Source organism: Mobula hypostoma, chromosome 24, assembly GCF_963921235.1.
Source record: "Mobula hypostoma chromosome 24, sMobHyp1.1, whole genome shotgun sequence".
Taxonomy (NCBI): domain Eukaryota; kingdom Metazoa; phylum Chordata; class Chondrichthyes; order Myliobatiformes; family Myliobatidae; genus Mobula; species Mobula hypostoma.
The window spans coordinates 49536260-49548844 of record NC_086120.1 but is presented as its reverse complement, the minus strand read 5'-3'; the positions used below and the strand labels follow the sequence as shown (position 1 = coordinate 49548844).

General features: G+C 39.2%; 1 protein-coding gene across 1 annotated transcript in view; it reads right to left on the bottom strand.

The window, feature by feature from the left end:
- Positions 1–869: 869 nt before the first annotated feature.
- The window catches only part of LOC134337399 (mucin-16-like), a 51075-nt gene continuing 39359 nt past the window's right edge, over positions 870–12585 (bottom strand). Inside the window, exons 55-61 of the mRNA XM_063032367.1 lie at positions 12473–12540; positions 10316–10476; positions 9155–9345; positions 8857–8924; positions 5239–5411; positions 3473–3585; positions 870–2065 (exon numbers count right to left, since the gene is read on the bottom strand). Of these exons, the coding sequence (XP_062888437.1) occupies positions 1970–2065; positions 3473–3585; positions 5239–5411; positions 8857–8924; positions 9155–9345; positions 10316–10476; positions 12473–12540 (870 nt within the window). The 3' untranslated portion in view covers positions 870–1969. The remainder of the gene's footprint in view (positions 2066–3472; positions 3586–5238; positions 5412–8856; positions 8925–9154; positions 9346–10315; positions 10477–12472; positions 12541–12585) is intronic.

The following is a 12585-nucleotide window of genomic DNA, read 5'->3' as shown; positions in this document are numbered from 1 at the left end:
GGTGACTCAGAAAGGCAGCGTCCATCATTGAAGATCCCCACCACCCAGGGTATGCCTTCTTCTCATTGCTGTTATTCACAGCTTTTTTTATTTCTCTTAATATCATGTATTGCATTGTACTGCTGCCACAAAGTTAACTAATTTCACAACATATGCTAACGATATTAAGCCTGAGTCTGATTCATCTTTTCTAAACCCTCCATATCCCAAGTATAATATGATCCTGCTGACAGATTCAGTCTCAAAGTTTTAAAAGAAAGCTTTTCCGCCAACTCTAAAAGAATCTTTGACCAAAATATTTTTGAGTCATAACAGATGACCCACCTCCCACCATCCAAGACATGCTCTGTCTTCATTGTTGCCATCAGGAAAAAATTACAGGCGCCTCAGGACCAGGTTCAGGAGTAATATTTACCATTCAACTATCAAGCTCCTGAACCAGAAGGGATAACTTCACTCTCTCTGACATTTTCAAGGACACTACACCTAGTGTTCTAGATATCTATTTATCATTATGACTTTGTCTTTTTATTTGCACAATTTGTTGTCTTTCTAACATCAGTTGTCTGTCTGTCTTTGTGCACAGTCTTTCTTTGATTCTATTGTGTTTCTTTGCATTTACTGTGAATGCCTTTAAGAAAATGAATCTCAGGGTTTTATATGGTGGCATTATGTACTTCGTTAATAAATTTATTTTGAACTCTGAAGTACAGTGAACTACTCAAACATTAAAACACTGACATTTATTAGGTTAGGAAATCCCAACTTGTTCACATAATAATGGAAAATTATTGTCTTAAATTAATAATTATAAAAGTCTTTCTATAATTAGAATATCAAAACTAATGCATTTTAAATTCTCCCAGGGCTGATTCTGCAATTTAAAATTATATGCCCACATTTCTGGTATATGTATTTTGAGCAGCTCTCCATAGGCAGCAATAAACTGCAGAATCATCCCTACAATTTCTCATAAATATATAATGAACAACAGAACACAGACAGAGGGTTTACATATTTACAAAGGAATGAAGTACTGATTGTTCCAATATTTTAATCCATTGATACCCTTTCAATAAATTGTTGTTGTCATACAGATAGTTCATCTGCAGTCTTCTCTCTCCTACATACGGAGAAATTAAGGAACAAATTTAACATGCCCAGAACGATTGTCAAGTGGTTGAAGAATTCTCTGATGTCTGACGTGAGAACTCAATTCAGCACTGAGCTTCATTTATACAAAACGGATGAACTAGGAGTCTTGCATAGCTGACCACACAGGACTTGAATAATTGCTCGATGCTGCAGATTGAAGAGAGCCTGCTGCAGGGGTTCCCGTCCCGGGCTCCATGACTCCTTATTTAATGATAGGGGTCCATGGCATAAAAACGGTCAGGAGCCCCTGGGTGAAGGGAATAAAAGATGAAATAGTAGAGGCTGGCCTGGGTTGGCAGGGTTGCTCAGTACTTCTGTGAATCTGGTGCAAGTTGCACCATAGTGAAAATGTGAGGTGAAATTTAAATAACTTTCTAAATACAAAATGTACTTGCACTGTCAAGTTATTTCAGTATTCCAATTTTATTTCCTTTTAACTACAAGAAATATATTAATACTCTCAAAACTTGTGTGTTACCTAAATAGTAGCAGTAATAGATAGAAAAATATCATCCTTGCTTATCAAATTGAACAATGGATAATTTGTGTGAAACTGTGAAGGATGCTCATCATTTTCAGTCTTAAACTTTTTTTCAAAGATCTTTCCAGGAAGGAGTTAGGTGTATATGTCCAAGTGACTTGGGTAACTACTTTTCTCAGAACAAAACCAAATAATAAAACTTTGACCAGAAGTTGCTGCTCAAGGTGACTTAGTCAAAAATATATAGAACTGTATATTTTACAAAATTACATTAGCTACACTCTTAAATATTACAATGATCATATTAGTAAGATTAACTTTCAAGTGCAAGAACTACTTCTTTCCATCCAGGTGACTGTAGTAGATTCCAAAAGGATTTTGTAGCAGGTTGTAGAAGCCATGGAATTTCTTCTTTATACACAATGCAATCTACAAGGAAATGGTAATGAAGTTTATTTGAACAATGTTTTATCAGAAGAATCACAATATTCAAGTAGTGTATGTTTACACGATGTAGGCTATATTCTTATGGAAATGGGGTCGAAATTCAGAAATTATTTGCTTGATCATTTTGAACTAGAAATCAGGATGAAGCATATGCTCTTTCTGTTAGGAAAGATTCTACAAGGTTAATCCATGAGTGATATATGTTAAGAAAACAAAATCATCAAAACGTGCTGCAGGAAATGAGGAGATACTGTTCCTACCCACATCTCTTCTATTTCCCACACATCTACCCTCACTCCATCCCCCCTGCCATCATCACAGAGATAGGGTTCCCTTTTCCTCACCTACTACCCCAAGAGCCTCCATATCCAGCACATATCTTGCCATTAAGCACATCTTTACTCCTTCTTTCCATAGGGATCACTCTGTACATGTCCCCTTTGTCTATTTGTCCCTCCACACTGATCTCCCTCCTGGCACTTAACCCTGCAAGCAGGATAAGTGCTACATCTCCTCCCTCACCGCTATTCAGGACCCTAAACACTCCTTCCAGGAGAAGCAATACCTCACCTGCTAGTCTATAGGGTCATCTATTGTATCTGGTGCTCCTGGTGTAGCCTCCTCTACATTGGTGAGACTCAATAATATCACTGTAGAGGATTGTGTTAACCGCTATGCAACCATTATTCATTATGTACCTTGTCATGATGTAGCCGATCATGATCTTGACCATAATTGCTCTCGGCAAATTTTTCTACATAAGTGGTTTGCCACTGCCTTCTTCTGGGCTGTGTCTTTACAAGATGGGTGACCCTGCCCTCCAGTGTTAGATTGGTGAATTGACAGGCTAGATTGTGAGGGTATGTTTGTGAACTCGGGCTCTATATTTTTTTTGCATGACTGGTTTTTCTTTGCTCACAATTTTGAATGTGTTGTATATGTTTTGCGCCTTGACCTCAAGGAATGCTGTTTCTTTTGGCTGTATTCATGTATGATTGAATGCTAATTAAACTTGAATTTGATTTGATTTGATTCAGAGATTGTCTGCCTGGCGTCGGTGGTCGCATAACCAGAGCTTGTGATATGCACCAGCTGCTCATACGACCATCCACCACCAGCTCCCATGGCTTCATGTGACCTCGATCGGGGGTAGGAGTTCTAAGCAGGTACTACACCTTGCCCAAGGGTAACTTGCAGGCCAGTGGAGGAAAGGAGCACCTTACACCTCCTTTGGTAGAGACGTATCTCCACCCTGCCATCCAGTTACGCAACTGTGCCACCTCTAAGAATGAAATACTCATACTCCCTCAGCTCTCACAGTCCATCAAAGCCAAGCCTAATTCCTAGCCATAGTTTTCACTCCATGAACTAACTTACTGATGAACTTACCAAGCATCCCAGAATCATAACTAAAAGCAAAGCCAGCAGAATGCCCAGTACAATAACGATGATGGCCCAATATGGTAATTCTACTTTGTCAGTGGTAACTGGTGATGCCGCAGCTGCAAGGAAAACAACAAATTAGAACTGTATGTTACAGGTATATATAAATGTCACCATATACTACCCTGATATTCATTTTACTGTGAATGCCTGCAAGGCTTGATAGGATATTTTTTTGCTTATTTATTATTAATACTTCCTTCCTTTTGCATTTGTACAGTCTGTTGTTTTCTGCATTATGGTCAAATAACTAAGTTGGACAGTCCTTCATTAATTCTATTATGGTTATTATTCTAAAGATTTATTGACTTTGCCTTAAGAAAATGAATCTCATTGTGGTATTTGGTAACATATAACCATATAACAATTACAGCATGGAAACAGGCCATCTCGGCCCTTCTAGTCCGTGCCGAACTCTTACCCTCACCTAGTCCCACCGACCTGCACTCAGCCCATAACCCTCCATTCCTTTCCTGTCCATATATCTATCCAATTTAACTTTAAACGACAACGTCGAACCTGCCTCAACCACTTCTGCTGGAAGCTCGTTCCGCACAGCTACCACTCTCGGTGAGTAAAGAAGTTCCCCCTCATGTTACCCCTAAACTTTTGCCCTTTAACTCTCAACTCATGTCCACTTGTTTGAATTTCCCCCACTCTCAATGGAAAAGCCTATCCACGAAAACTCTATCTATCCCCCTCATAATTTTAAATACCTCTATCAAGTCCCCCCTTCTACGCTCCAAAGAATAAAGACCCAACTTGTTCAACCTTTCTCTGTAATTTAGGAGATGAAACCCGGGTAACGTACTAGTAAATCTTCTCTGTAAGATTCTCTGTAACATGCATATACTTTGATAGCAAATTAACTTTGAAATTTGAACAAATGACCTTGATGATTTAAGTAAAATTAAATCTTAAGAATTAACATTTGAAGATTTGGTGCACTGTAATCTTCATCTACGTGCCTTCATAATCATAATCCAGAAAACTGTGGGTCCAAAAAATCAAAATGTTGTGTAAGCAGGATTTGATATGAAATATGGGACGAGCAAAATGCTAATAATGAAACAAAAGCTATTTTGCACTCATGGACAAACTAAATCTGATCTAGTTTCAAACTTTGATGTCGTAAGACATAACTGAGCAGAGGCACGATGAAAGAGGTCAGTTGTTACTTTAGAAGTTTTTCCGAATGTTGCCTTTCTCTGATGTATGGCTCGCTGGCCTGAAATTATCTGGGTTGGTTCTGCTCCTCTTTTTTCAATAAAGGAACCACATTTGCTATGCTCCAGTTCTCTAGTCCCCAACTGAAAGCTAATGGAGATGACAAATATTCAGGATTCCTTACACTCACCATCCCAACCTTGTAACATTCACCCTGAACTCTCACTATCCCCTTAGAAAAGTCTCTCAGTTATTGGATGGTGTTTCACCTGAAACCACCTGTTCTAAAATTACCTATGCCATGTCATAAACTCATAGAACTACAGCACAGAAACAGGCCCTATGGCCCACCTATTCCATTCCAAACCTGTCATTCTGCCTAGTTCCATCAACCTGCACATACACCATAGCCCTCCATCCACGTACTTATCCAAACTTCTCCGATTCGCTGCAATTATGTATGGTTCAGACTTCTGTTAACAAATGCACAATAGGTTCATCAATGTATTATAAATAAATGTATAAAAATAAGTAACAACACATACCCACAGAAAGGCTTCTAGGTTTAAGTTGGTATTGGCCAAGCCAAGTTACGTTATTTGTTCCTGTTTCAAAGTCTGATCTGATTCTGTTTTCAGTGATACTTTCAGTTTCTTTAACAGGGTCAAAGAAGCAAGTAGTGAAAACATTCACCGATCCTGGGCTGTCGGGTCCTGGGCTGTTGGGAAGATTGAAATCAGAAACAATGTAAGTACAAATGTCTTACTAAAACATTCTGTCACTTGTGTTGGATTTTATAGAAACACAGAAAACCTAGAAACATAGAAACATAGAAAGCCTACAGCACAATACAGGTCCTTCAGCCCACAAAGTTGTGGCGAACATGTCCATACCTTAGAAATTACTAGACTTCCCCATAGCCCTCCATTTTTCTAAGCCCATGTACCGAGCAGGTATATCACAGTAGGAATATCAATGCTCACTATTCTTGCCTAGAATGGACGCTACTAGTAACCATTCACATAGATAAATGTATAATTTCAGAGGTGCCCTACTCTTGCAGAAATTGTGCAGAAATTATATCTCACCTTTAAGATATACTAAGATTCTGGCAGATGTTAGGGCATGCCACTCAGTATATATGTAAATTTTCAATGATATAATGAATCTTAATGGCAGCTAAACAACTTCTCTGCTACTGAAAATTAACCAGAATCTTATATTTAAACAATGTTATTTTTTTCTTTATTCCTCTTGTTCTTTCCTAAAATTCACTCTTTCTTGACCTCTTTTTAGTTTGCTGTTTATACCTGGTCTGTTAGGGAAACACTTAATGGGAGTGAGGGGAAATATGAGGCTATCAGGCAGGAACTTGGAAGCATAAGTTGGAAACAGATGTTCTCAGGGAAACGTACGGAAGAAATGTGGCAAATGTTCAGGGGATATTTGCGTGCGGTTCTGCGTAGATACGTTCCAATGAGACAGGGAAAGGACGGTAGGCTACAGGAACTGTGGTATACAAAGGCTGTTGTAAATCTAATCAAGAAAAGAAGAGCTTATGAAAGGTTCAAAAAAAGCTAGGTAATGATAGAGATCTAGAAGATTATAAGGCGAGCAGGAAGGAGTTTAAGAATGAAATTAGGAGAGCCGGAAGGGGCCATGAGAAGGTCTTGGCGGATAGGATTAAGGAAAACCCCAAGGCATTCTACACGTATGTGAAGAGCAAGAGGATAAGATGTGAGAGAATTGGACCAATCAAGTGTGACAGTTGAAAAGTGTGTATGGAACCGGAGGATATGGAAGAGGTACTTAATGAATACTTTACTTCAGTATTCACTATGGAAAAGGATCCTGGTAATTATAAGGATGACTTCCAGCAGACTGAGAAGCTTGAGCATGTAGATATTAAGGAAGTGGATGTGCTGGAGCTTTTGGAAAGCATCAAGTTGGAAAAGTCACCGAGACCGGATGGAATGTACCGCAGGCTACTGTGGGAAGTGAGGGAGGAGATTGCTGAGCCTCTGGCAATGATCTTTGCATCATCAATGGGGATGGGAGAGGTTCCAGAGGATTGGAGGGTTGTAGATGTTGTTCCTTTATTCAAGAAAGGGAGTAAAGATAGCCCAGGAAATTATAGACCAGTGAGTCCTACTTCAGTGGTTGGTAAGTTGATGGAGAAGATCCTGAGAGGCAGGATTTATGAACATTTGGAGAGGCATAATATGATTAGGAATAGTCAGCATGGCTTTGTCAAAGGCAGGTCATGCCTTATGAGCCTGATTGAATTTTTTGAGGATGTGACTAAACACATTGATAAAGGTAGAGCTGTAGATGTAGTGTATATGGATTTCAGGAAGGCATTTGACAAGGCACCCCATGCAAGGCTTATTGAGAAAGTAAGAAGGCATGGGATCCAAGGGGACATTGCTTTGTGGATCCAGAACTGCCTTGCCCACAGAAGGCAAAGACTAGTTGTAGATGGGTCACATTTTGCGTGAAGGGTGGTGACCAGCGGTGTGCCTCAGGGACCTGTTCTGGGACCCCTACTCTTTATGATTTTTATAAATGATGAGGTAGTGGAGGGATGGGTTATTAAATTTGCTAATGACACAAAGGTTGGAGGTGTTGTGGCTAGTGTGGAGGGCTGTCAGAGGTTACAGCGGGACATTGATAGGATGCAAAACTGGGCTGAGAAGAGGCAGATGGAGTTCAACCCAGATAAGTGTGAGGTGGTTCATTTTGGTAGGTCAAATATGATGGCAGAATATAGTATTAATGGTAAGACTCTTGGCAGTGTGGAGGATCAGAGGGATCATGGGTCCGAATCCATAGGACACTCAAAGCTGTTACTCTGGTTGACTCTGTGGTTAAGAAGGCATACGGTGCATTGGCCTTCATCAATCGTGGGATTGAGTTTATGAGCCGAGAGGTAATGTTGCAGCTATATAGGACCCTAGTCAGACCCCACTTGGAGTACTGTGCTCAGTTCTGGTCGCCTCACTACAGGAAGGATGTGGAAACCATAGAAAGGGTGCAGAGGAGATTTACAAGGATGTTGCCTGGATTGGGGAGCATGCCTTATGAAAATAGATTGAGTGAGCTCGGCCTTTTCTCCTTGGAGCGATGGAGCATGAGAGATGACCTGATAGACGTGTTCAAGGTAATGAGAGGCGTTGATTGTGTGGATAGTCAGAGGCTTTTTCCCAGGGCTGAAATCATGAGAGGGCATAGTTTTAAGGTGCTTGGAAGTAGGTACAGAGGAGTTGTCAGGGGAAGTTTTTTTACGCAGAGGATGGTGAGTGCATGGAATGGGCTGCCGGTGGCAGTGATGGAGGTGGAAATGATAGGGTCTTTTAAGAGACTCCAGTTTGGATACATGGAGCTTGGAAAAATAGAGAGCTACATGTAAGCCTAGGTGCTGTAGCTCTAAAGTAAGGACATGTTCGACACCGCTTTGTGGGCCGGAGGACCTGTTTTGTGCTGTAGGTTTTCTATGTTTCTATGTTTCTAATAACGCTCAAATGGACACTTCCCACTTGATACCTTTGCAATTCTTGCTTCTTTGTTATTCAGACTAATATTGCAGTTATTACAATGCCTTACAGCGCCAGCTGTAAGATCAGGATTCGATTCCCACTGCTGTCTGTAAAGAGTTTATAAAATCCCTCTGTGTTTCCTCACACATTCCAAAAATACATATTGGTCAGGGTGAGCGAATTGTAGGATGCTATCTTGGCACTGGAAGTGTGACAACACTTGTGGGCTGCCCAGCACAGTCCTCACTGATTTGATTGGATACAAATGACATATAGTATTTTGCACATCTCAATGTACATATAAGAAATAAAGCTAATCTCTAATCTTTAGAAATTGTCAATCACGTTTTAAATGCATATCTGGCAGAATCAGTGGGCTGTTTGAATGCCAGTCCCAATGAAGAGTCAGCCTGAAACATCCACTCTTCATTCTCCTCCATAGATGCCGCCTGACCTGCTGAGTTCATCCAGCATTTTGTGTGCGATATTCTGAATTTCCAACATCTCTTGTGTTTAAAATTGCCAGAAATACTATTTGAAAAGTTTAAGAAATGTCCAATTATTAATAATGAAATAGATTTCTAACTATGTTCTTTAAATGCTAAGTTACAAAACTCTTGTCCTTACCTTAATTCAGTAACACGGCAGAATTTATGACTTTTCTTCAAAGAGCTTTCTCTAAATAACGCCGACATCTGTAAAGATTTATAGTAAATGTCAGCCTTGCCTTCTTTAAATATTTAAAATAATAATTTAAATGAATTTATATGAAAATGGAATTAAATGGGACATATTTGCTTGTTATGTTTACAAATATTTCAAAATTAAATAGATCAAGTGCATAAAATATTTTCTGCAACGTTTCCTTAAAAATACAAGAACTCATTTTTATGCCTAAGCAATTAACAAAAGCAGAAATCAATACCTTTTTTGTAATACCATTAGACAGGTTTATATATTCAGAGGAACTTGAATTAAAGAGGTTGTCTGTAAAGTTGACGTTTATTATTGTGAAGTTAACTTCGAAGGTGAGATCGCCTTGACGTTCTGCCTCTGTTGGTGAAACCTCTTGTGAAGGTGTGGCAACTGTGGTAGGGACTTCTGGTTCCTTGCAACCTAAAATAAGACATATTTTTAAATATATCTCCAAAATTAATACAGAAAAAACTACAGTCAAATGTAAAATCTATACCTCATGTTTACAATCCTCACTGTTAACATCTCTTATCTTGATAAAAAACTAAGCAAACATGCAGCAACAAAACGGAAGTTACCTTAAGCAAGAGCTCGTAAATATCTAAATAGTTAACTTTTTGAATATCGTTGAGTGTTTGGATTTAAGGGAACTAGGGATACGTGGTTTGCACAGGAGAGTGGCACATGGGGTTTAAGTTCAACCATAGACTGAGTGAGAAACCGCAAGCTAGGGCTTTTCTCTTTGGAATGAAGGATGATGACCGGTATAGATCAACTGGATACCCAGAGACGTTATCCAGGGAAGTAATGTCTAATTTGATGCTAGTGGCTAATTTTAAGGGAATTGGAGAAAAGTACTGGGGAGTTATCAGAAGTAGATCATACTGCCAGGGTGATGGCAGAGGCAGATACATTGGAGGCATTTTAAGGAAGTCTTAGATAGGCACATGGATGATAGAAAAATGGAGGGCTATATAGGAGGGGCCTCCAAGAGGACTACAAGCTTGCTGTGGTATGGAGGTTTATATGCCTCAATGACCTACAGAACTACACTGGCTAGAATTAGGGCTCTTGGTAGAGTCACCCATGTCAGGCAGGGTCAAGGGATAAAGTCCAGATGAAGAGTGGTCCACACATCCCCCAGGTCTGAGGATTCAGCTCAGGCCTAACAACTCTGAATGAACAAAAAAAAAGAAGATTCCAAGGACAGGCAGAGATGGAGAACCTTCATTGCTGCCCTAAGTGCCCATGATGAAATGGATAATTAATAAAATTAAAATGTAGGAGGGAATAAAAGCAGACAAATATAGTGGGAATCAATTCTACACCTATTTCATGCTAATGTGCATGGGCTGTTACATCTATCACAGGAATAATGTAAGATAAATACCAGTAACTTGAAGATTATCCATGAGAAATCCATAAATCGTGTTGGAGGTATTACTTGTTGCATCTCTGAATACCTGATCCACAATAACATTGTCAACCTCCTGAACATCTTTCTTGAACAGGCAGGTAGCAAGCACTTTCACAAGGCCCTTATTTGCATTGCTGCCAAACAAGTGAATTGAAATGTTATTCAAAAATAATGCACTTAGATTTCATAAAACACTAACTTACAAATCTTTAAAGATAGCTTATCCTGCTTAATTGGTATTAATATAGTATTGATTTAATATTGTCATGTGTAGCAAAACTTGGTGAAAAGCTTGTCTTGCATCAGCAAAAAGATACGGGAGTCTCAGGACTCACCACCAGGTTCAGGAACAGTTATTACCCTCAACCATCAGGCTTCTGACCCAGAGGGGATAACATCACTCAACTTCACTCGCTCCACCACTGAACTGTTCCCTCAACCTGCGGACTCACATTAAAGGAATCTTCATCTTATTTTTTCAATATTTATTGTTTATTTTTTTTATTATTTATTTATATTTGTATTTTCACAGTTTGTTGTCTTTTGCATACCAGTTGAACATCCAGGTTGGTGAGATGCTTCATTTATTCTGTTATGGTTATTATTTTATTATGGATTTTTTGAGCATGCCCACAAAAAATGAACCTTAGGGTTGTAAATAGTGAGAGGTATGTACTTTGATAATAAATTTACTTGTAACTTTGTTGATATGGATCAAATCATTACAGGGTTCATTAAAGTAGAACAAGGTAAAACGATAAAATACAGAATAAAGTGTAAAAACTACAGAGAAAGTGCAGTGCAGGTAAACAATAAAATGCAAGATCATAATGAGGTCGATCATAAGATATACAAGCAGAATTAAGCCATTAGGATGGACATCAAGTCTACTCTGCCATTCCAACATGGCTGATTTATTATCCCTTTCAACACCTGACCATTATTAACCTTAATAATTCCTAGAAATTCATCCTCAAACAGCAATGTTAAATGCCCTGTGCTCTACTAATTCTGATCAAATACATTCTTCGGTCGGCAATATAAAACATGTCCAGTGATAAAGAATCCTTTTAATAAGATACAAAGTAAAACATTCTTTTATAATGGAACACTTATCCATCAACTCAATAGATTGAAGAAATGGCAGCTACCTGCCCTTGATGCAAGAAACTGCAGAGTAATGACACATTTCAGCACATCACAGAGAGCAGCCTTCCCTCCATGGACTCTGTCCATAGTTCTAGCTGCCTCTGTAAAGCAGCCAGCACAATCAAAATTTACACCCATCCTGGCCATTCTCTCTTCTCCCCTCTCCCACCAAGCAGAAGATATGAATGGCTGAAAGCACATACCAGCAGGCTCAAGGACAGGCTCCTCCCCACTGTTACAAAACTATTGAATGACTATAAGAGAGAGGAGTAGAATTAGGCCATTTGGCCCATCGAGCCTGCTATGCCATTCATCATGGCTGATCCCTTTATTTCCCTCCTCAACCCCACTCTCCGGCCTTCTCCCCGTAACCTTTGATACTGTGGCCAATGAAGAACCTATCAATCTCCACCTTAAACACACCCAACGAACTGCCCTACACAATTGTCTGTGGTAACAAATTCCACAAATTCACCACCCTCTAGTAAAAGAAATTTCTCCGCATCTCTGTTTTAAATGGACATCCCTCTATACTGAGGCCGTGCCCTCTTGTTCTGGAATCCACCACCATGGGAAACATCTTAAAATGATAAAATGGACCCTTGACCTCACAATCTACCTTAATATGACCTTTCCCCTTATTGTCTATCTCTCTGTGTGGCTGTAACACTTTATTCTGCATTCTGCCATTGTTTTACTTTGTACTACCTCAATGCACTGTGTGAGCCGTATGCAAGACAAGCTTTTCCCTGTATCTCAGTAGATGTGACAATAATAAACCAATTCTCATTATGTGGAGTAAAATAACAGTACTAAATTAAAAAAAAACTCTAATTCAATAAATAATTTCAATACATTGTCAGTCACATTGAAACAGAGGCAAAGTTTAAGCCTTGCTACTAAACTGGGCATTTGCAGGTATATACTGTAGGACTAAAAGTCTCCAAGGTCTTCAGTTTGTAGGTTTTAAAGGATTTTTACCTGAAGGAGACATTTGTACATCCCAAAAATGCTGCACTGATACTGCTGTTGCGGAGTATGCCGTTGAGCTGCAAGAAATATATATATTTTTAAACATTTTATCGCTTAATGGA